Source organism: Natrix helvetica (genome assembly GCF_964273705.1).
Source record: "Natrix helvetica genome assembly, chromosome: 8".
NCBI classification, from domain to species: Eukaryota; Metazoa; Chordata; class Lepidosauria; order Squamata; family Natricidae; genus Natrix; species Natrix helvetica.
Genome location: NC_138559.1, coordinates 16,593,084 through 16,615,054, shown reverse-complemented (window position 1 = coordinate 16,615,054; position 21,971 = coordinate 16,593,084). Strand labels below are relative to the sequence as shown.

The window sequence follows — 21,971 nt, the reverse complement described above, 5'->3', positions numbered from 1 at the left end:
GTTGAAGATTTTTGGAAGCTGACATTTTACTTTAGGTCCAGCTAATCTCAGTGCATTACTAAAGGAACATATAAAGGTTGATAACAGAGTAACAGAATAACATAGTTGGAAGGTCTTGAAGGTCTTCTTGTCCAACCTTCTAGCTGAGGCAGGAAACCCTATACCATTTCAGACAAACAATTGTTCAATCTCTTCTTAAAAACCTCCAGTGTTAAAGCACCCACGATTACCGGAGTCAAGTCTGTCCACTGGTTAATTGTTCTATCAGAATATCTCTCCTTAGTTCTACGTTGCTTCTCTTCTTGATTAGTTTCCCGCCGTTGCTTCTTGTCCTGCCTTCAGGTGGTTTGGAAAATAGGTTGAACCTCTTTTCCTTCTGGCAATTCCTTAGCTATTGAAACACTGTTATCATGTCACCCTTAGTACATCTTTTCATTCAATGTAAGAGAATTACATTATGAAGGTTATGCAGCACACGTATGTGTAGTCCTTGATTTACGACCATAATTATAGTTGCATGTCATGTTGGTTATTTGGTAGATTATCATGTGGTCACACCCAACTTCCCAACTTTTTTGCACGGTTATTAAACAAATGCAATGCTTGTAAAGCGAGTACTGCAATCACTAAGTCAGGGGTGTCCAAACTTGGGAACTTTAAGACTTGTGGACTTCAACTCCCAGAATTCCCCAGCCATGGACTGGGGAATTCTGGACACCCCTGCACTAAGTGAACCCATTTTTCATAATGGATAGGAGTGGGGTTTTGTTGTTTTTTGTTTTTTTGCTGGAAATTGGAAATAAATACTGGTTTTCTGCAGTCATAAATCATATTCATGTGATGCTGCAAACAGCCATAAATGTGGGTTGGTTGCACCCAAAATGCAATCATACGACTGCAGGCGGGGGGGGGCGGGGGCGGGGGGGGGGAAGCAGTCATCAGAACTTCATATCTGGATTGTAAGTAACCTGGGGAAGGTCCATTGAATGGTGGCTAGACCTAAGCCAAGGATTCTCCGTACTGACAACAATGTAGAATTTACAACTTTGCAGAAGGAGATTGTGCAGAGGGCTTCGGACTCCCATGCTGTAAAACACCTGCGAGTCCCTTAGCTAGCATTTAATCAAGCGAAGCAGAGTCATTCCTGTAGTTGCTGCAACTCATATACAGTATATTTAGAATGTCAGAAAGACCTCGGGTGCTGGTATAAACTGCTGCTAGACAATGTCCACTTGATATATAACAGCTGTTTCCAGAATAGTCACAACATAATAATAGTCACATAAGAATTTGGTTATATTGAGCACCTGAGCTAAAGAAGAAGGGGAAAAGCAAATTTCCAGTAAACCTACTCTCTGTACTGCCAATAGTATTACTCATCTTCAGATAAATGGAGTGTAACTTTTGCCTCGCTTTGTAGTTCTTTAGCGCCTGCCTGTTACAGGAAAAAGCCTGTTCGTTCTGTTCCCATTGTGTTATTTCAAAAATCCGAACAGGAACATCAAGGAATGTTAGACATATATCAATGCTGGAGTGTCAGTGTCTGCACAGAATGAACCAACAGCAGATGGGGATGGAACCGTTTGCAAAGATGTACCCATTTTGCTATCAGGCTTCAAAACCCAAGAAAGACCTGTTGAGATTCTTCCAAGCAATTTCCTTCACTGTTCCTCACCCAGAGACACAAATCTTGCCAAACTAAAGCAGTTTGACGGACTAAACTGAAGCAAAATAAAGCACCATAAAATATATGCTTTGGAAACTATTAGGAAGGAGCCGACTTCAACCCACTTTCTCCCACACAAACTATCTAAATTGTAATGTCTCTTGGTCCTCTGGAATCTAGACAGCATCCCATCCCATCACCCAGTTTTTTAAGAAGATTTTGCTCTGGGGTGAAGCCATAGCTCAAAATAGCAATGCCCATGGTTTTCTACAATATCCATATAAACATCTGCAGTTGGAATTTGTTGGAGAACTATTAGTTCGACAAATCACAGCACTGGCTGGAAGTGCTGTCTTCCTAACATGTTTAACTCTAATCCCCATCATCTCCAATCAATACATTTTATGGCCATGTTGACTAAGAGCAGTGGAGGCCACCAGGATAATATCAAGCGAGGAAGGTTTACGGCAGCCTCCCTGTAAAACTAGGTTCAGTTTGAATCAGCAAGAAGTTGCTCCGATTACAATGGTTGTGCCCAGGGGAAGTATATGAACATGGCAGGCCCCACTTACCCACAATCATGCCAACTTCACATCTGTGATCCTCATAATAGCAGGAGATCATCGTTGCTACTGTGTCGTTGACCATTGCAACAACATCCATCTCAAAGTCCTGCAGTGGGTTGAAAAAAAGCACGGTTATCTTTCTAGAAGGACATCTCAAGAAATAACACATGTGGAATGACCACCTTGACAGAAAGATACCACCAGATAACTCCAAGGATGTTGGATGACAGAGATACAGTTGGAGGCTGTTGTCTCTTAAATTGGCTAGAGATTGAGGTAAACCTCTCTGGGATTGTCCTAACACTCTGCCCAAAACCAAAAGAGAATTTTTCACACCACACTGCAAAATAAATGCTATATTCCTATGGTGGACTTGCAAAAAAGTCAAAGCATTTTGGATAAAAATATGGTGGGTTATTCAAAATATACTTTAAAAAAGGATAAAGTTCACCCCCCCCAGCTGTTTTTGTTAGGTATAATTACAGACTGTACAGTTATAGAGACTAATTTGATTTTGAACTTAACGACGGCAGCAAGATTGTTGGTGGCGCAGTACTGGAAGAGGGAAGAATTGCCTACTATTCAAGAATGGACGCTAAAAGTAATAAATCTAGCGGAGATGGCCAAAATTACAGCATACTTGAAGGACCACTCAGATGAGAAATACAAGTTCGAATGGAAAAGATGGATTGACTATATTCAAAATAAATATTGGACTAAAAAATTTCAATTAGCTTATGAGTGAAGGAATAAGGAATGTTACAACTTATCTAAAGTTAGCATTAAAAAAAGGGGGAATTAAGGCACAAGAGGAGGTAGGATGTCGAATTCAGTTAGCTTAGCATATGATTGTTAAATGTTTATACCCTGTATTTTGCTCTGGGAGGTTGGATGGAAGGAGGGTGGAGGGAGGGAAGGTGAGGTGGCAATATTTGTAAAATTTATTAAAACTTTTAATTAAAAAAATGCTATATTCCTTTTGTTATGTGTCATTGGGTTTGAAGGTGGCCATTCTATATAAGCATTCTTGCAAATCTGGAATATTGGAAGAGGGAAAGAGATTTCCTAACCTTCCTATTTCCCCCCCTCCCTTTCCTTCCATCTCCCTTGTGTTGAAGAATCGGCTATAAACTCCTTGGAGAAGAGATCTATCCTTACTCGTCATGCATCTGGATTGTTCTGTGCCTATAGACAACTGAAATTAATCAGAAAGTAACGTAATCAAGAGGTGGGCCCCACTTCCAGTCTCCAAGAAAAGATTACTTCTATCTAAATTGTTCTCCCTTGCTCCTAGGGTCCCTCATTTCTAATGATGGATAAGGGATTCATTTCAGAGGTCTCTGTAGTCACTGCCATGATTTTAAGACTCATAATACCAGAAGTCTAACCTTTGACATTCCCAATTTAAAAATCTTCATAAATAGCAATATAACAGTCTTCTCCCTGCCATCTGGGGTAGGAAAAGCCTAAATATTCTGCTGCTAAAAGAAAAACATAACATTGTGTCCATCTAGTTCTTCATCATATATGACAGTGCCTGAAAAAGGTGGTCTAAGCTTAGGGAATACAGGACAGGTTCGGTCATTTCTGTGTCTCCCTTCTCCCACATTTGTTTTCTGCAGTTCCTTATCGAAACATCTTATTTTAGTTTCACCGTTCTTTAGAGAGCAAGCAGACAGGGTCACGTTTAATGAGTAAGCCGCCCAATGTGTTAGAAGGCTGACCCGCCAGGCTTCTTTCAAATGATTATTGCTCTCACCCCTCTTCGTTTGATAGAGTCTCTCAAAAGCTCCACAATGTTGTTCCCTTCAGCTCCAGAAGCTTTGAAGCCTTTTGTCCAGTTCAACAAAATTCCCTACAAATCAGAACATGGAAAGAATCAGACCAAACTTTGCAAAACAAGCACAACTCCATGGCCGTAACAAACAATACGGATCAATATATCAAAGAAAAGTTTGTCTCAAGCAAAGGAAACAAGCCACGTCGTAATCGGAAAGGCCTCCAGATGTTAGGGAACCAGCAATGGAGGATAATTGCAGATTGTCTGGTTTTGATAATCTTGGACTAGATTTCAAGTGAGAATGACAACAATCCTCACAAGCTCTTCACATTGCTGTAAGAAATTTGTAAAATTTATATTTACTGAGTATTTTGCCCCAGGTAAAAAAAGCAAACCTAAAGAAAAAGATAGAAAAGAAAGAAGAAAGAGAAAGAAGAGCAAGAGACAAAAGAAAAAAAACTGAAGTTATGAAATACAATGGCTTGTGACCGTCTCATTAGCAGCAACTGTAGTAAGAAATCTATTGACTCCTCTTTAATATTCTTTTAGGAGATAAAGCAACAATGCAGGGTTGCTATAATTTTGCAAAATCTCTGCAATCCTACAGAAATCATACAATGGTTCATGGCTAACATAGTCTGTTCAATGCTAAAGAATCTGTCTGGAACCTCACCTACAATGCATCCACTTACACTAGTAGAGTGATACATTTCCCTTGGCAGATTTGCACATTAGTGGAACTCAGTTTTTCAGTGCTGTTGTAACTTCAGGCAGTCATTAAACAAATGATGGTAAGATAAGAACTACCTCTATACTTATCTAGGTTTTATGCTGAATTTCAAGGGTGATACCACCAAAGTACTTCACTTTGTTTTAAAACAAAAGTAATTTTCTATAGAAATTGATCATCTTCTGAGCTTCCATAGCACAAGGAGATTGGGTTTTACTTGTTTGGTTGTTTTCTGATTTGGCATATTTTCTCCCTAGCTTCCCTCACATAGAGACAGAAGGAACATCACACCCTCCAAAAGTTTTGGGCTATATGGTTATGAATGATTCATCAGCCTCATTGAGAAAGTCATGCAGTCAAAAGCAGAAAGCACTCCAAATTCCTGGTTTCAGATCTCACCTTGTCAATGTCTTCATGTCGAACAGGGAAGGAAAATGTAAAGCCCAGAGGCAGCTTTTTGTGCTTCATTTGATGTTTGTCCAGGAAGTCGGAGATGCATTCCGAAATATAATCAAAGAGCTGAGGGAGAGAGACAAAAATTCTATTGCCCTTTAGTGAATATTTTCTTTCACTTCTTGCAAAATGCTTATTCAAGAACCCAAGTTCTTTGACAACAAGCAAGACACAACATAGGGTGAGAGCAAGGCACCCTCGTCCTTCCAACAACCCAGTAGGACTTTGATAATTGTGCTATTTTTGTAACATGTAATAGCTGCTAAAACACCGTCTTCTACACAACTTTGGCTTAACTGTTGACTTAAACATGGCTTCAATGAACACCTCTTTATTTTATTGGTACAGCAACCAAACCAAGAGGCAGATTAAATTGATCAAGAGAAACTAACTCAAGGAAACTCAGTGAGTTTCCCTGGCTGGAGGGAAACATGAATTTGGATCTTCCCAGTATTAGTTCATCCACTTTAATCACTACACTGCACTGACTTTCTAGTAGTTGTAGGAACTTGAAGCTTTTTGGGAATTTGACCAATATATAAAATTCCATAGATTATGTCTCTTTTGAGTTGCTCTGCAGAGGTGCCTTATCGGTGAGAGGGGCAGCATATACATTGAATAGCTTTTTGTGTTATGCAAATCTAGCCCACCTCTCATTGCGTTCCTTTGGCCTGATGATCAACTCACCATTTCAGCGGTTCCTGTCATGGCATCTTCTGGAATGGAGTACATTTGATGTTTTGTCTTCACCTTCCATTGCCCTTCCTCATCATCTCCCACTTTCACCAGCATCACTCGGAAATTGGTACCTCCAAGATCCAAAGATAGGAAATCTCCAACTTCTGTAAACCCAGAGTGTGACACCATGTCAGTTTATGTCTTTGAAAAGCAACCTTCCTCCAGAAGAACCCCATGACTGATTTAGTGGGCATTTCAATAAGATGATGGCTAATATTAGCATGCTTCTCTTTCTAGCCCAGGACTACAATCCCAGAATAGTCTTTGGACAATGCAATGGAGATTTAAAAAAAAAAAGAGTTTAAGTTTGCATCTCCCATCATCCATTTCTAAGGCGGCAACAAGTACCTGATCCTTCTGGTGTGGACCGTACATATGTGGGCAGCATCTTCACCGAGGCCTCCTCATGCGTCTCCAGTTTTAAGCCTCGGTCCATTTCCTTCTGCATCCGACGCATCACCTTCTTCAAATCTTCTTCCCGTAGCTGGAATTCAGACAGGATCTGTTCCACCTTTGAGAGGAGAAATACAAGAAAGTTTCAAGAAGAAGCACACTGTACTTGCACTTTGGAAGTGGGTAACCTTGATCTCCTCTTCTTCTCTTGTTTGTATCTGCATCTGATAAAATCGCTTTCTCAAATGTGTACTTTTCAGGGAAATTATCTTCCAATTCTCCCGTGGCTATTATTAGGCAATCCATGCCTTCATCTACAATTGTGGCTAGCTTCCCTTGTTGTGAAATTTTTAAAAAGGCTAAATACTATCTGCTCTAGATTAGCTGAAGGACCCGGTATCAATGCAATGAATAAATGACTGGCAACAAAATATCTAAACCAACAATGATCTAACAAGAGAGAAAATCAGGTTGCGGTTTTTTCTGCATTTCAAATTTCTGGAGTATTTGGGGAAAACCTCCCTCCTTTTTGTCCACTGATTCCAATTTACAGCTGTTTCCCAAGATTGTTAGTCAACATAAGTGGGGGAAAAACATTAAAAATAGAAGAACTTCATAAATCCACAATTCTAGAATTCTAATTCAGATGCACAGATTTTTTTTTTAATCATTGTCCCACTTTCTAGTCCACTTAAACTGTATAATGTAAGTTTATGTAATTTAATGTAAGAATGATGGCTAATTAAATAATGACCACACCATCAGAATAGCCTGCACTTTTCTCCCACATTTCTATTTTTAGTTACTGGTTAAAACAAGGGGGCACTTTATTGATTAGTTTACTCTTTAAAACCTTCAAAAGTTAGCCTAACTATAGCACAAACTGTAAATATTTACATTAGTCTTTCGGAATTCCACTTTTGGACAGCCAAAGAAGACTGGAGTCAGGTTGGAATACTATTGCATCATTAAACTGTGATCATTCTTGACCTCTGTGATGGGGCAATGATAGCATGTGTTTCTAAATCCATGCTACTAGGGATGTTGACCGGTCCTCCGGTCCTTCCGACGCGCCCTAAAAAGTTGGCTTTTCCAGCAAGCCGGCCTGGGCTGTTAATTTTAGCTCATTTTTTAAATGTATTGTTCTACAAATTCGATTGTTTTTTTGGATATATATTTAATTTCTTTTTAACTTTTCGGGATGTGTGTTTTTTAATGTTGTACGCCGCCCTGAGTCCTTTGGGAGAAGGGCGGCATATAAATCCAATAAAACAAAACAAACAAACAAACAAGTAATAGTACACTAATATTACACGGATTCAACAAATAGTTTAGCAATAGCAATAGCACTTAAACCTATATACCGCTTCACAGTGCTTCCCAGCCCTCTCTAGGCAGTTAACAGAGTTAGCATATTGTCCCCAACAACCTGGCTCCTCATTTTACTGACCTCGGAAGGATGGAAGGCCAAGTCAACTTGAGCTGGTGAGATTCAAACTGCCAAATTGCAGGCAGTAGAAGTAGCCTGCAGTACTGCATTCTAACCACTGCATCGCCACAGCTCAGTTTACATTAGTTAAATATAATAGTTTGCTGGTTCCTAGGAATGCCTATTCCTTCTATAGAATTGGTGAGGCTTTGTTTCAGAAACAAAGGACATTTGCCCAAGTCTTTCATACCATTGCAGGCACACAGGAGAAGACTTGCTGGACGCATTTCACACATAGCCCTACTATCCTGTTTCCAGCCATGATCAGTTAGGCATCACTAGAAATCTTAGAACCAGGAGCCATCAGAAAGAAGCAGGAGTTCACCTACTACTGCTTGTTCCAGCTTCTGAGAGAGAAAGTGTCCTGTCCATTGAACATGGAAAACTAGTGAGAAACAGATGGCATCCATTCATCGCTTTTAACAAGAATTGCATTCTAAAAGGATATTTTTTGCAAATTAGTAGAGAAATCCAGAGGAACAGACTTCAGAAGGAGGGATGCACTCTGCGTTCACTGGAATCCCACCACCTGCATCCCTTGGTTACACACTCAGAAATGATAAATAATAAGGCAGTTTCCTTGGAATATTTTTTTAAAGCCTAAGAAAAAGGTTTGGGGTGGGGGGGGGAAGAGCATCCTCCTTACCAGTCTTAAGGTCTCAAACTCCTTCATCTTCATCACTGACTGTGGTAGTCTTCGAAATTCTCCCAGCAGGAAAAGAGGGTCTGTGCTGGAAGAGAGAGACTGGGATCTGCTCCCTTCCTGTAACAAGCTCAGCCGCTTGGTCTTTGAAACTGACGAGGCAACTCAGACGCCTGTTTCTTTTGTTTGCTTACGCTCCTGGTTGAGTATCGCCCAGATCAAGGGGGCAACGTTTCGAGACCCCAAAGATTAAAGGTTCACCAGGCAGAGGCAAAAGACCACCAGCTACTACCGCAGCACAGAAAACGGAGACCCGTGATTGCAACACTAACAAGAATGATGTAAATAGCAATCCAGGCAACTCATCCTTTAGCCTCCTAGGGATTTTGAAGAGCTCCGGCTTCTAGGTGGCTCTGGGCAATGTGGATTGTTAATCATGCTTTTATACCTCACCATTATGGGTGAGCCCCACCAACAGTGTTGAAACAAGCCATGACTCAGCACAAGGTAGAAACCCATTCGAACAATCAAGGGATTGGTACGTTTTACGGCTCCTTAAATCAATCAATATAGGAATAGACAAGATTGTGGCCAGGCATGAACTTTTCCTGTCTGAAGCAATTGTTCCGCCATTGAGAGAGCAAGAGCACTTAGACTTATATGCCGCTTCATAGTGCTTTGCAGCATTCTCTGGGTGGTTTACAATGTCAGCCTATTGCCCCCAGCAATCTGGGTCCTCATTTTATCAACCTTGGAAGGATGGAAGGCTGAGTCAACCTTGAGCCAGTCAGCATCGAATTCCAGACTGTCAATACAATTCAACAGCAGAGTTGGAAGGGACCTTGGAGGTCTTCTAGTCCAACCCCTTGCCTAGGCAGGAAACCCTATACCATTTCAGACAAATGGCTATCCAACATCTTCTTAAAGACTTCCAGTGTTGGGGCGTTCACGACTTCTGGAGGCAACTTCTGTTCCACTGATTAATTGTTCTAACTGTGAGGAAATTTCTCCTCAGTTAAGTTAATTGTCGACAGCGTTTGCCTGCAATACTGCAATCTAACCACTGCAATACCATGACTCCTTGATACCACCATTCTACTAACAAACAGTTGTCCACAAAACATTCCAAAATGTTTATGTTTATATTTATGATTGTAGATCACCCAAGGTTACCTTGAGGTAAGATGGGTGGCCCATAACATTTTATATACACAGACACAGACACATATGTGTTTGTGAGTATGCGTGTGAGACATATCACTCATGTATCATCACAAAATCTCCAGAACCGTAAAGCCTACAAACTTGAAATTTGGCATGTATGTTCCTTTTGGCTTCTAGGTGCTCACTAAGAAAGGATTTTTCAAAATGACCATCAGATCATTAGTATTTCTTATATTATTATTAACATGCTGTGATGCTAAGGAGTTAGACATTCTACTCCCCCTCCCCACTTGAAAAGAACTGTGTTCCAACTGCCATGTGGGCGTGGGCGTGGCCAGCATGGAACTCATCCAGCCTGCAGGATGGGAGTTTAGACATTCTATTCCCCCTCCCCACCTGAAAAACGCTCTGATGCTAAGGAGTTAGACTGAGGGAGAAAAGGGGATAAGAGAGGGGAGGCTTCTGGTGGGGGGAGGGGCAAGCCTGAGGGAGAGAAGGGGAGAGGAGAGGCCAATCGTAACTACTTAATTTTCAAGCTGTGTCAATTTATCAATCTCGATCACGTAGTTATATTAATTAATTAATGTTTTAATATCTACTTTTATTCATCTATGTCTAATTTCTTTGCCCTTTACAGTGTGACTTGTCGAAGTTTAATTCTTTTTACGCAAAACTATGAAGTTTGAACATTAATTTCCACTCATTTTCTATAATGTCTATAGCATAAATAAGTCCAATTTCCTTTATTTACACATCAGTTTATTTATTGGAAGTATGAATATAGTACACATTAGCCCCATGACTGAGAAGTTATATGTATATCCTAAAAAAAATGCATAGCTTAAAAAAAATCCAGGCAATGAACAAATTTAAAATCCACATACATATCAAACCCATGAATAAACCAAAAATATTGCATAAAAAATAAAGGACTTTTTTTGTTCATACATGGAGATAGAAGAAAAATCTATCTATCGTGTTCTATCTAACATTATAGGGCTTTTGTAAGAGTTGGGATTAGATAGACTTTGATGTTCTCCCAATTTTATGTACTACTTTAGCAACTGGAAAAAAATAGTAGGAAAAAAAAGATACATTATCTAGGAACAACCTAGACTGAATCAGATCATTATGAAATGTTATCTCAAACTCAAGGTTCCCCAAACTGGCTGGAAAACCACATTTTTTTGTCTGTTGTCTCAATGCCAACAGAGAAGAGGCAGAATGAGTTAGCAGGGGGGGGGGGATATTTGCATGCTTCAACGGTTACCTCTCTCCCTCTACAACAGGAAGGACCTGGGACACGACTCTTGAAAAATATTTCCAGTATGGCTCAATTTGTATGGGAACAGCCAGACCTTAACATATCCTAGATCTTTTTCCATAGCCAAGGACCCAGGAAATTCATATCTTTAGGAGATATCCAATGCTTCCTGCCAAGGTATTTTTTTCAACTACCCATGGTCGCATGAGATCGCCTGTCCAAGTGCAAGCTAGAGCTGACATTTGGGGAACGTGAGTAGAGCTTTTTGAACAACCAAACTCATACTTTGAACTTCAGTAATAATGGGAATGCCGATCATAAAATAGATCCATAATCAGGGGGGGGGAAATGTCAGTCAAGAACTAAGGAAGAATTTCCTGACAGTGAGAACAATTATCAGTGGAACGCCTTGCCTCCAGAAGCTGTGGATGGTCCAACACTGGAAATTTTGAAGAAGAGATTGAACAGCCATTTGTCTGAAAATTTCCATCCTGAGCAGGGGGTTGGACTAGAAGACCTCCAAGGTCCCTTCCAACTCTGTTATTCCTGTCCTAGTGTGCTAGTTGTCCATGTAAAGGTAACTTTCTAACCACAAAAAAGGATTATGAATTACAGTCCGAAGGGTTCAAGCTAGAAGCGGATTTATTGTTTGGATGAGAAACTAGGTCTTGGAGTTAATGGTTGACTAGAAACCTGGATGCTGCACTAAAATATTTACCTGATGAAAAAGAGTCATTCTAAATTACATGTGCTGTTCAAATAGATAAGAGAGAAAACAGGAGACCGAAGGAGACCTCCAACCTTGAAATTCACCTTAATCTCCCCTCAAACTGCACCCTGCATTTTGATGTCTAACCCAGGCACAAATTACCTCCTTATAAGATCTCACTGGCATTAAGCAAGAGTTGGTTTTAGACTTGGAAAAGCAAACAACTGTTTGATTCAAGAAGAAGAAAAAGAATCAATTGAAATTTAACCGAATTTCCTTTGTCAATGAAATCTGAATATTACTATCGGGTTTAGAAATTCAGAATAACATTACTTATTTGTATATACAGTTGCATGAAGACTAGGTTAGGGACAGCATCATGGAAAAGGCTACAAGTAGTTCTTGACTTGCAACCACAATTGAGGCCAAAATTTATGTTGCTAGATGAGACATTCGTTAAGTGAGTTTTGCAACCTTTCAGAGTTAAGTGAATCACTCCGGGTGTTAAGTTAGTCACACGGTCATTAAGTGAATCTGGTTTCCCCATTGGCTTTGTCAGATCGCAAAAGGGGATCACATGACCCAGGGACACTGCAGCCATCGTAAATGCAGTATGAGTCAGCTGCCAATCCTCTGAATTTTGATCATCCAACCACAGGCATGCTGGAATGATCGTAAGGTTGAAAAATGGTCGTAACTTACTTTTTTCACTGCTGTTGTGACTTCAAACGGTCACTAAATGAACTGTTGTAAATTGAGGACTACCTTTATCCTACGTGTTTGCCAGGAGCTGAAAATGACTGGATGGTACATAACCAACCAAATAGTCAATCCCAGTCTTGCAGTTGTATCTATTAGCAATTTATTCATTTATTTTATTACATTTCTATATTTGCACGTCTCACCTAAGTGACTCTGGGAAGTTTGCAACAAATAAATATGGTCTCATTTATATTGCGTTGCAGTGTAAAATAAATTACACGACAGTATATTATGTCTTCAGTCGTGGGAGCTCACTGAGTGACTTGAGCCAGTCGGTTTCTTTCAACCCAGCCTACCTCACAGGGTTGCTGAGGAGGGAAATAGAAAAAGAGGGAGAACTACATGCATACCGTCTACCAGTACATTGTGCCAAATCTTTTCGAGTAAACCTTTTCTGTATGAAAGGCGTGGTTGCCCCAGGATTACCAAAGTTCTCCCCAAAGTATCTCAGAACAATTCTCTTCCTTCTCTGTCTACTTCTTTCCAAACTACTGCTGCACATTTTGTCGGTTTCAAATTTTGTCCTCATGGTGGGATCATGGCAGTGGTGGGTTTCAAAATTTTTTAGAACCTCTTCTGTAGGTATGGCCTGCTTTGCGGGAGTGGCTTGCCAGCCATGTGACTGGGTGGGAGTGACTTGCCAGCCATGTGACCGGGTGGAAGTGGATTGGCAGGCAAATGACTGGGTGGGTGTGGCCAACTTGTAAAAGGTGATGAAACTCACTTAACAACGCTCTTGCTTAGCCACCAAAATGTTGGCTCAGAAACTTTGGCATTTGAAGCACGCAAGTCTTAAAGCTGTCCAGTTACAAGACCCTTGCACCCCTAACCCTTTAGAAAACAAAATCCCAGGGGTGTTCAAACTTGACAGCTTTAAGACTTGTGGACTTCAACTCCCAGAATTCCTCCTCCAGTCATGTTGGCTCAGGAACTCTGGCATTAAAGTGTGCAAGTCTTAAAGCTGTCCAGTTACAAGACCCTTGCACCCCTAACCCTTTAGGAAAAAAAAACCCAGGGGTGTTCAAACTTGACAGCTTTAAGACCTGTGGACTTCAACTCCCAGAATTCCTCCTCCTCTCGCTCTTCATCTTGATGATGGACGGGCGGGTGGAGGGAGGGAGCTGGAACCGATTCTAAACGGCACAGTAGATTTGTGGAACCTCTTCTATAGAAGAGGTTAGAAGTGGCAGGAACCCACCCCCTGGATTATGGTGTCTCCCCTGCTAGGTAAGCTTCTCGGCCTCTTGGCCAATGAAGTGTAATACCTCCTCCTATATGTCATTTTAAATAATTAAGAATCAAAGCATGATGACACCCAAGTGTCCTGTACAGGAACATCTCGATTTACAACTGTTCGTTCGTTAGTGACCGTTCACACTGAAAAAAAGTGACCTATGACCATTTTTCACACTTATGGCTTTTGTGGCATCCCCATAAGATCAACATTCGGATGTTTGGCAACTGGTTCCTATTTATGGTGGCTGCAGTGTCTCCGGGGGTCGTGTTTTGTGAGCTTCTGACAAGCAAAGTCAATGGGGACGCTAGATTCACTTAAAAACCACTGTTACTAATTGAACAACTGCAGTGATTCACTTAGCAACTGCAGCAAGGATGGTCATAAAGTGGGGCAAAGTTCACTTAACAAATAACTCCCTTAACAACCAAAATTTTGGGCTCAGTAGTGGTCTTAAGTGGAGGACTACCTGTATTCATGGTTGGGCATTCTGTTGTTCTTGGTACTTTCTTGTGGTGATGAAATTAATCCCCTCAAGATACTTGTCTGAGATACTCCTTCAATAGCCTTCGTTTGGCAGTGGTGGGACTCCTTTTCCAGAGGCAGGAGTCACGAAGAAAGGCAGTCGCAGGGAGGATTAAGCAAAGGGAGGAAAGTGCCTTGCTGATGGGCTTTTTCCTTTCTCTGCTTGCTCTCTTGGCCTCTTGCTAGGGCAATCTTCCCCGAGCGCTGCTGAAAAGGCAGTATCTCACAATTGGATATTTGAGGCTGAAGCTGCGCAATATTTTCCTTTTATCGACAACCTCTAATGGAGCACGTCCTTCTTTAATGGGAGAATGGAAAGGACAAGACAAGACAGGACTGAATCAGTAGCTATGGAATTAAGCAGTGATAGGTTTGCTGAGAGAGCCTCACGTGTGAAAGAAAATTGCAAAGGCTTGTGCAACGCTATCATTTCTTTTTAGTGTCCGTTTGTCTTCTCCGTAAATTATCACACCACTGATTTCTTTTCGCATCTACAGCCTTCTGTCATTGTTCCTTTTTATATATTACTCAGAGCAGAACGTGCCAGGAAATCTGCTACATTTACAAATTTCAGCCAAAGAGAAACATTGCAGATACCCAATGAAAGAATACAGGTAATGGTGGCAAATTGTTTTCATAAATACAAAGACATTGGTTAAGAAGAGGACTTAGTGTGCCTGTTAATTCTAAATGATTTCTTTCCTGCAGTTCATATATCGTGAAGTAGGTAACATCTCCGTTGAAGGTCTAGTTCTACCTGGTTTATAAAAATATTTGTCTTGTAACTATTCTCAGACATTTAAGTTCATTTGGATTTTATTTGTACTTCTGCAGACATGGAACACATATAATTTGATATTTTCTGTAAGTCCCCTATAAACTTTCCACAATGTGTAACAGTTGCTTCCTGAAACAAACCCATTCTTTGAGTGCTCAGGTGCGGCTTGCACATATTTTTTCAAGCTAATGAGCCAACCTTTTCCTGGACCATGGCAGAACGTTGCGATGGGCAAGCCTCTCTCTATCTCGCTCTCTCTACAGGTTGCGTAGCTGGGTTGGAGAGAAATCAACCAGCTGTGAGACTTTATGTGTTAATGGATTTTCACTTGGATCCGTTTCATTCCAGTTATTTGCAGATCACCAGCTGCTCTTTATGTATTTTTCTGTATTTTTTTCTTATTTGATTATTATGAGCCATCCCGTGTCTCTTCCTCAAGAAGTTATTCCAGTAACTCATTCCAATTATTTGCAGGTCACCAGTTGCTCTTTCATCATCATTCTTTGTGTGACCGGTTTCATCTGATAAATAGTCAAGGAAATGTCAAAAGGGGAACAAGGACATCGCTCTGAATTGGAACCCAGGCTCACCGAGTCTTACCATCCTATAAATTTATCTATTTATTTAATCAATACTAATCAATATTGGAAAGGAAATTTATGTCGGGAACTTAGATTCATTCAAATAGAGCACAGTACATGCAAAGTAATAGGATGGATGGGCTCACTCGTCAACCGAGCCTTTCTCCAATTTGCTTCTTCTTGAGGAACAGACACGGGGTAATAATCAAATACATTATAAAACTTTTTTTAAATGAAGAAAAAAAAATACGGCAAGCATGATAAAGGAGAGTTCTCGCTTTCCCTCACTAAAAACCTGGGTGAAGGACCAGGTCTTCACAGCTCTTCTAAACAAATTCAGAGTACAGGCTAACAAGAAGAAGGGAAGAGAGGGAAAAGAAAGGAAAGGGAACGGAAGGGAATGGTTGTCAGAACCCTTGCCAGTGAGAAGGTATGCTTCGAGGGTCAATGTCACTGAGAGATGTCATGGTATACTATAGGGTTTCCTGCCTAGGCAGGGGGTTGGACTAGAAGACCTCCAAGGTCCCTTCCAACTCTGCTATTGTATTGTATTGTATTGTATATATTATACCAGGGATGTCCAACCTTGGCAACTTTAACTTCCCCATGCTGGCTGGGGAATTCTGGGAGTTGAAAGTTCACAGGTCTTAAAGTAGCCAAGGTTGGACATCCCTTCATTAAGCCACAAAAAAGTAATTGTGGGCATTGCATACTACAGTATTTGAACACTATATTTTAATCATTTGAATTGAAGGTTTGGTGTGTCTATGCATATCTTCAGATAATTAAGCTGGCATTAATATTAAGCCCGGAAATAGAAATGTCCTTTTTCCTAGGGCACCGGGGCCCTGGTTATATTAACAAGTGTAAACATAATGATTGCCTTCAATCAACCTTGTGAGGAGAGCCAAAAAGAGATTGTGTTTGCTCAGAGTTTAAGCAAGAATGAAGTTGTTATTGGATATGAACATTTTCAAATGGAGAATAAGAATAAAAGCGAAAGAACGCCCAGTTAGACTTCTCTGTAGAACGGTTGCTATGACAACTTCAGGAGACTTACAAATACTTAAATTATGATTCAAAATGAACAGACTTTCTTCTAAGTAGATAGCCACCAAACAATTCCTTCCTTCTAGATGGCAGAAGTACTTATTCTTTATTTCTTTTTATCTCTTTCCTGTTTCTCTATTTATGTGATCTAACAGAGTAACATTTTCTTCTGAATTTCATTCATTCAGAACCTTGCAGAAATTTTCCTGAAACTCATATCTAATTCTTTTCTTATCACCATTCACTAAAGCATACAATGCAGCTAATCAATCTTCTATGAATTCCAGTCATCTCGTTGATAGCAGTTCAAACTTTCTAACGATCATTTTAACCCTTTGATTCCCAACTGAACTTGTTAATTCACTTCCCTGCATCAACTGTTCCCAAAAAACCCTAACCCCCTTTCATTCTGAACTTTAAATATTTCCCCTTTCTCTTCATTGTACTTAACATCTCTATTTATCTTCCATCTCATTTCTGCATTCATTTCTTCCTCTTACGTTCTAATCACAATCTTCCATATGCTACGGCTCAGATAGGCTCATATTAGATATTCACCTATGCTGCCCATAATATCTCCCCCTCCCCCAGTTTATCTTGATCCAGCTTCTGATATTTATAAATCATGATTTCTTCCTTGGGGCACATTCATGGGTCATATGAATGTAGCTTCCTTCTTTCTTTGTAATCATTTTCAATGAACAATCTTGTTTCCCAGTTGCTGATTCATACAAAAAGTACTTTCAAGTTTATTTTCTCTCTCCATGCACAAACCTGGCCCAAGTTCACATTAAAATTAACTTGAGAAAGGTTGCAGAAGAAAGCAATCATCTGTATTATGGCAATGGAACAAACTATGTACAAACGTAGAATTTCCTCTTTCTTTTTTTGTTGCAAAATTTTTATTGGTTTTGAAATATATAGGGAAGGGTAAAAGGGTGTACAAGAAATTTTTTTGCAGCTTCCATACTGGTGGCGAGAATCTCTCCTAGAAACTCACAAATTTAACAATCTTAGAACTAAAATATAAAAGAAAGCATCAGAACAAATTTAACCATTATTATCAAACATGTGCACTACTATTTTTTGTCTGTTACTTTTGTAGTATCAACAATTACAATTATTCCAAATACATTCATTTTTGTGATCTAAGCCTTTTCGATATTCCTTCTTCTTCCCTGCCTCTTGGGAGGGCCTCAGCGCCCCCCCCCCTCCTTGTCTTGTGTCTTGCTGTCCTTTTCCCTACTCCCACTAAGTTCCTCCTCTGGGGGGGAAAGATTCTTTTTAATAAAGGCTTCCGCCTCTTGAATTGTATTAATTCTGATCCTATTTCCCTCCCAGAAGACCATCATCCCTTCTGGTAACAACCATTTAAACCAGACCCCCATGTTATATAATTTTTTTGATAAGGGGGAGAATTTTCTCCTTCTCTCTCTTATTTTTTGGGGGATCTGTTTAAGAATGGTGACCTGTTCCTCTTTGTATTTCAATGGTCTCTCCCTTTGGGTCACGAGCACCTCATCCCTTGTGGATCTCCTGACAAATTTTACATGTACCTCTCTGGGAACGTTATGACTTCTGGCATATGCTGAGTTTATCCTATATGCCAGATCCATATCGCACCCTAATTGTTTCTTGTCTCCCTTAATATAATCTGCTAAACTTGTACTCATAATCTCTTTAAGATCTTCATTTCCTCTTTCCTCTTTCTTGTACAAGATCCAAAGTGGGGTGGGGTTGTTGTTGGTTTTTTTTGACAGATTTCTCTTCCTCTGTGTAATGGTTATTCCTGCCACAGAGTTAATATTTAAAAGATCATGTTCCACTTAACTATTAGTTTAGAAATATAATGCAACAGCTGATGTCAATGCCCAGAAAGTGTTGGACTAACAACATGAAGATCGGAGATGCGTATTTGAGAACTCTATGAACTACAAATCCCATTGCCTCAGTGGCGTGAACGGTGTATGTTTTTTTTGGTGAGTCTGGCACTCATCCATGGAATAACAAGCCATTGTAGTAAGCTTTGAAGTTGTGTCTTGGATTGTTTTGTTTGCTTAGAAATATCCAGACAGCATGAGCTGAAGCAGGAAGACTCATCAGAATATAAAACAGGGAATCTAATTTTCCTGACTGGAAATTTTGCACTTGGTAAGCAGTGTTTGCTTAGACAATATTGATCAGAGGAAACGGCATGAGAAATCACAGACGACGTCGTGGTTTATAAAATTAGATACTGTGGTAAAAGGGAAGGGAATACAGACTATAGTAATACACACACACACACACACTTCATAAAAACCTACGATGCAGGCCTACATACATCTACTCAAAAATAAGTTCCATTGTGCTCCATCAGCCTTATCCCCCAAATATGTGTTCTTAAGGTGGTAGCCTTAGTAGTTTATGATTTCAGTAATTGTTCATATTTTCATAAATTTGCATCTCAACCCAACAAATTACTTCTCCCACAGTGGATGGATATCTGTTTGGTCACCAATGTAATTCCATGAAAAAGCAGAGAATCCGGATGATGTGTGGACATTCCAGAACATGTATGGGCTGTGCCAAAAACTCTGAATTTGGAAAAGGATTTTAATGTGGAATTAAGCAGAAGCTCCCCGTGCAGAAGGTTTCCAACCTCTGCAAGAAGGGTGGCAACGTCTCATGAGTCATCTCCTCCAAAATAACTTTTCCTAATGCGATGTCCTTTGGCTATGTTGGATTTTGCTGACTGAGAAGGTAACGTGATAGTTACAGCATCCCTATTTTGGCAAAACCTGCTATAAAATTGCTGCCAGTTGAATCCTGGCAATCTGAGCAACAATCATCTAGAACAGTGTTTCTCAAACTTGGCGACTTTAAGTTCTGGGAGTTGAAGTCCACAGGACTTAAAGTCGCCAAGTTTGAGAAACACTGATCTAGAAGGAAGCTTGTGATGCAACCACATTAGAAAGACGGTTTCTGCAAGTGGTAGCAGGACACCTCACTATAGGAAAGGCTTTTCTATCTTGCCGGAGGGAAGGTGGGATACCTCTTTTAAGGTGCTTGTCAATTTTATACTTATTTCGGCAATGCCAAAACATTTATCCCATGAGGAAAAGAAATGCTCTACACCAGGGGTGGGTTCCTGCCAATTCTAACCTCTTCTATAGAAGAGGTTGCACAAATCTACCGTGCCGTTTAGAACCGGTTACAGCTCCCTCCTCCCGCCCGTCCGCACCACGCTTGCCCCGCCTCCCGCTCTCTGATTGGCTGGCTCACCAATTGCCCCGCCCACCTCTAAGAGTCTTAGCTAAACCTTAAAGTCTTAAAGCTGTCAAATTTGAACATCCCTGGGTTTTTTTTCTAAAGGGTTAGGGGTGCAAGGGTCTTGTAACGACAACTTTAAGACTTGAACACTTCAATGCCAGAGTTCCTGTGCTAACACGGCTGGAGGAGGAATTCTGGGAGTTGAAGTCTACAAGTCTTAAAGCTGTCAAGTTTGAACACCCCTGGGTTTTTTTCCCTAAAGTGTTAGGGGTGCAAGTGTCTTGTAACGACAACTTTAAGACTTGCACACTTCAATGCCAGAGTTCCTGAGCTAACACAACTGGAGGAGGAATTCTGGGAGTTGAAGTCCACAAGTCTTAAAGCTGTCAAGTTTGAACACCCCTGGGGGGTTTTTTTCCTAAAGGTTTACGGGTGTGAAGGTCTTGTAACTTGACAACTTTAAGACTTGCCTGCTTCAAGTGCCAGAGTTTCTGAGCCAACATTTTGGTTGCTAAGCAAGAGCGTTGTTAAGTGAGTTTCACCACATTTTACAAGTTGACCACGCCCACCCAGTCACATGCCTGCCAAACCACTCCTACTCGGTCCTTCCTTAGTTCTAAGTTGGACCTCTCCTTGGTTAGTTTCCATCCATTGTTTTTTGTCCTGCCTTCAGGTGCTTTGGCAAATAGGGTGGACACCCCCCCTTCTTTGTGGCAACCCCTCAAATACTGGAAGACTGCCATCATGTACTCCTAGTCCTTTTCATTAAGCTAGACATACCCAATTCCAGCAACCATTCTTTAAAAGTTTTAGCCTTCAGATAAAAAGCAAAAGTTTTTTTTTAAACCGTTTGTCATGTCACAGTAACCTAATTCAAGAGCAAATTGCTCTGAGTTAACATTATATATTCTGCTGACCTAAGTGAAAAGCTACACCATCCTTCCTGCATTACTGCAACTGCATCGTAAGTTATTTACTGGATCAAGGAAGGGTACTGCACACTGGCAAAATCCCTTTAAAATCCTGTGGACGTTTAGACTAAATCCCTTCTGACCCAATGGATCTTATGGGAGAATAAGGAACACACCTATGCAAAAACCCAGCAGCTCCTGCTATGATTTTCTGACTGCTTCATTAGCTTACCCGTTTCATGCAGATTCAAGGAACCTCTCTATCTCAATCCAAAATACAACAAATATTAAAGCCCCAGCATTAAAATGACATTAATGAAAAGTGCAAAATATCTGAAAGGTATGAAACTTGGTGTGCTTCTAATTCTGGTTTCCTGAAATCTTATTTCTCGACTAGCCAATTCCCTTCCTTGTGGCTTATATATAAGTACATCTTGATGTGGTGCTACTACTTCCATGTATGGTTACTATGAATGGAGGCCAAGAACAAACAAGCATTAGTTACCTGCAATTCAACTTTTCAACAGTATCCCTAGATCGTTTCCCTGTATCCCCCTCCATTTAAAGAATGCTCCCAGGCATTAATTTTGGGTGAGTGGCCTTCAAAATGGCAAAACTCAGCTCCACCCTGCAATTCCCAGAATGAGAATACAAAAATAAGACCTTACCCTTTCCTTCTGGGAGCTCTCCATCCTATTTCTGTGATCCACCATGGGGACAATTCTCAGCACAGACCAGCAGAGACGGTGGTTAAATCAATCTGCCCACAGTCCAGAAATGAACAAGGCCAAAGCCTTTCCTTCTCTGTCTCTTTTCCCACCTTGTATGCCCTTAACAGAGAAGGCAGCTCTCCTTGTTCTGCCTCTTGGTTTTATTCCGCTTTCTCCGGTGGCTTTATGTCAGGCACAATGTTACTTCATCTCCTTGAGAAACCGACAACTTTCTGGCCTCTGGGCTTCTCCTTGCCTGGGGATTTCTCTTGACTTCCTCTCTTGGTTCTAGCAAGTCACTTTGTGGGGTGTTGAGCAGGTGCCTCCCTTGTCCAAAGATCCCTTTTGTCCATCAACATTTTGGTGAAGGCAAAGTCACGAGCTGTTTCACGGTGAGAAAAATACTCCTTGCCTCCTGAGTAACTGGGCCTGGGACCTCCTCTTGATTCAATTACTTTTCTGGACACGTTATATTTCCTTACTTTAGTGCTTGGAGATGCTGTCCCACTTCTGAGGTCCACAGGGCCTGGTTCCGGGGAAGAGGGGTGGTGTCTCAAGACTAACCCTGCATTG

The 21,971-nt window shown here is 40.7% G+C and overlaps 1 protein-coding gene across 1 annotated transcript in view; it reads right to left on the bottom strand.

Moving 5' to 3' along the window:
- GCK (glucokinase) overlaps positions 1 to 21,955 on the bottom strand; it is a 29,727-nt gene extending 7,772 nt beyond the window's left edge. Inside the window, exons 1-6 of the mRNA XM_081961212.1 lie at positions 21,357 to 21,955; positions 6,282 to 6,444; positions 5,883 to 6,037; positions 5,142 to 5,261; positions 3,992 to 4,087; positions 2,239 to 2,338 (exon numbers count right to left, since the gene is read on the bottom strand). Coding sequence (XP_081817338.1) covers positions 2,239 to 2,338; positions 3,992 to 4,087; positions 5,142 to 5,261; positions 5,883 to 6,037; positions 6,282 to 6,444; positions 21,357 to 21,401 — 679 coding nt within the window. The 5' untranslated portion in view covers positions 21,402 to 21,955. The remainder of the gene's footprint in view (positions 1 to 2,238; positions 2,339 to 3,991; positions 4,088 to 5,141; positions 5,262 to 5,882; positions 6,038 to 6,281; positions 6,445 to 21,356) is intronic.
- Positions 21,956 to 21,971: the final 16 nt, after the last annotated feature.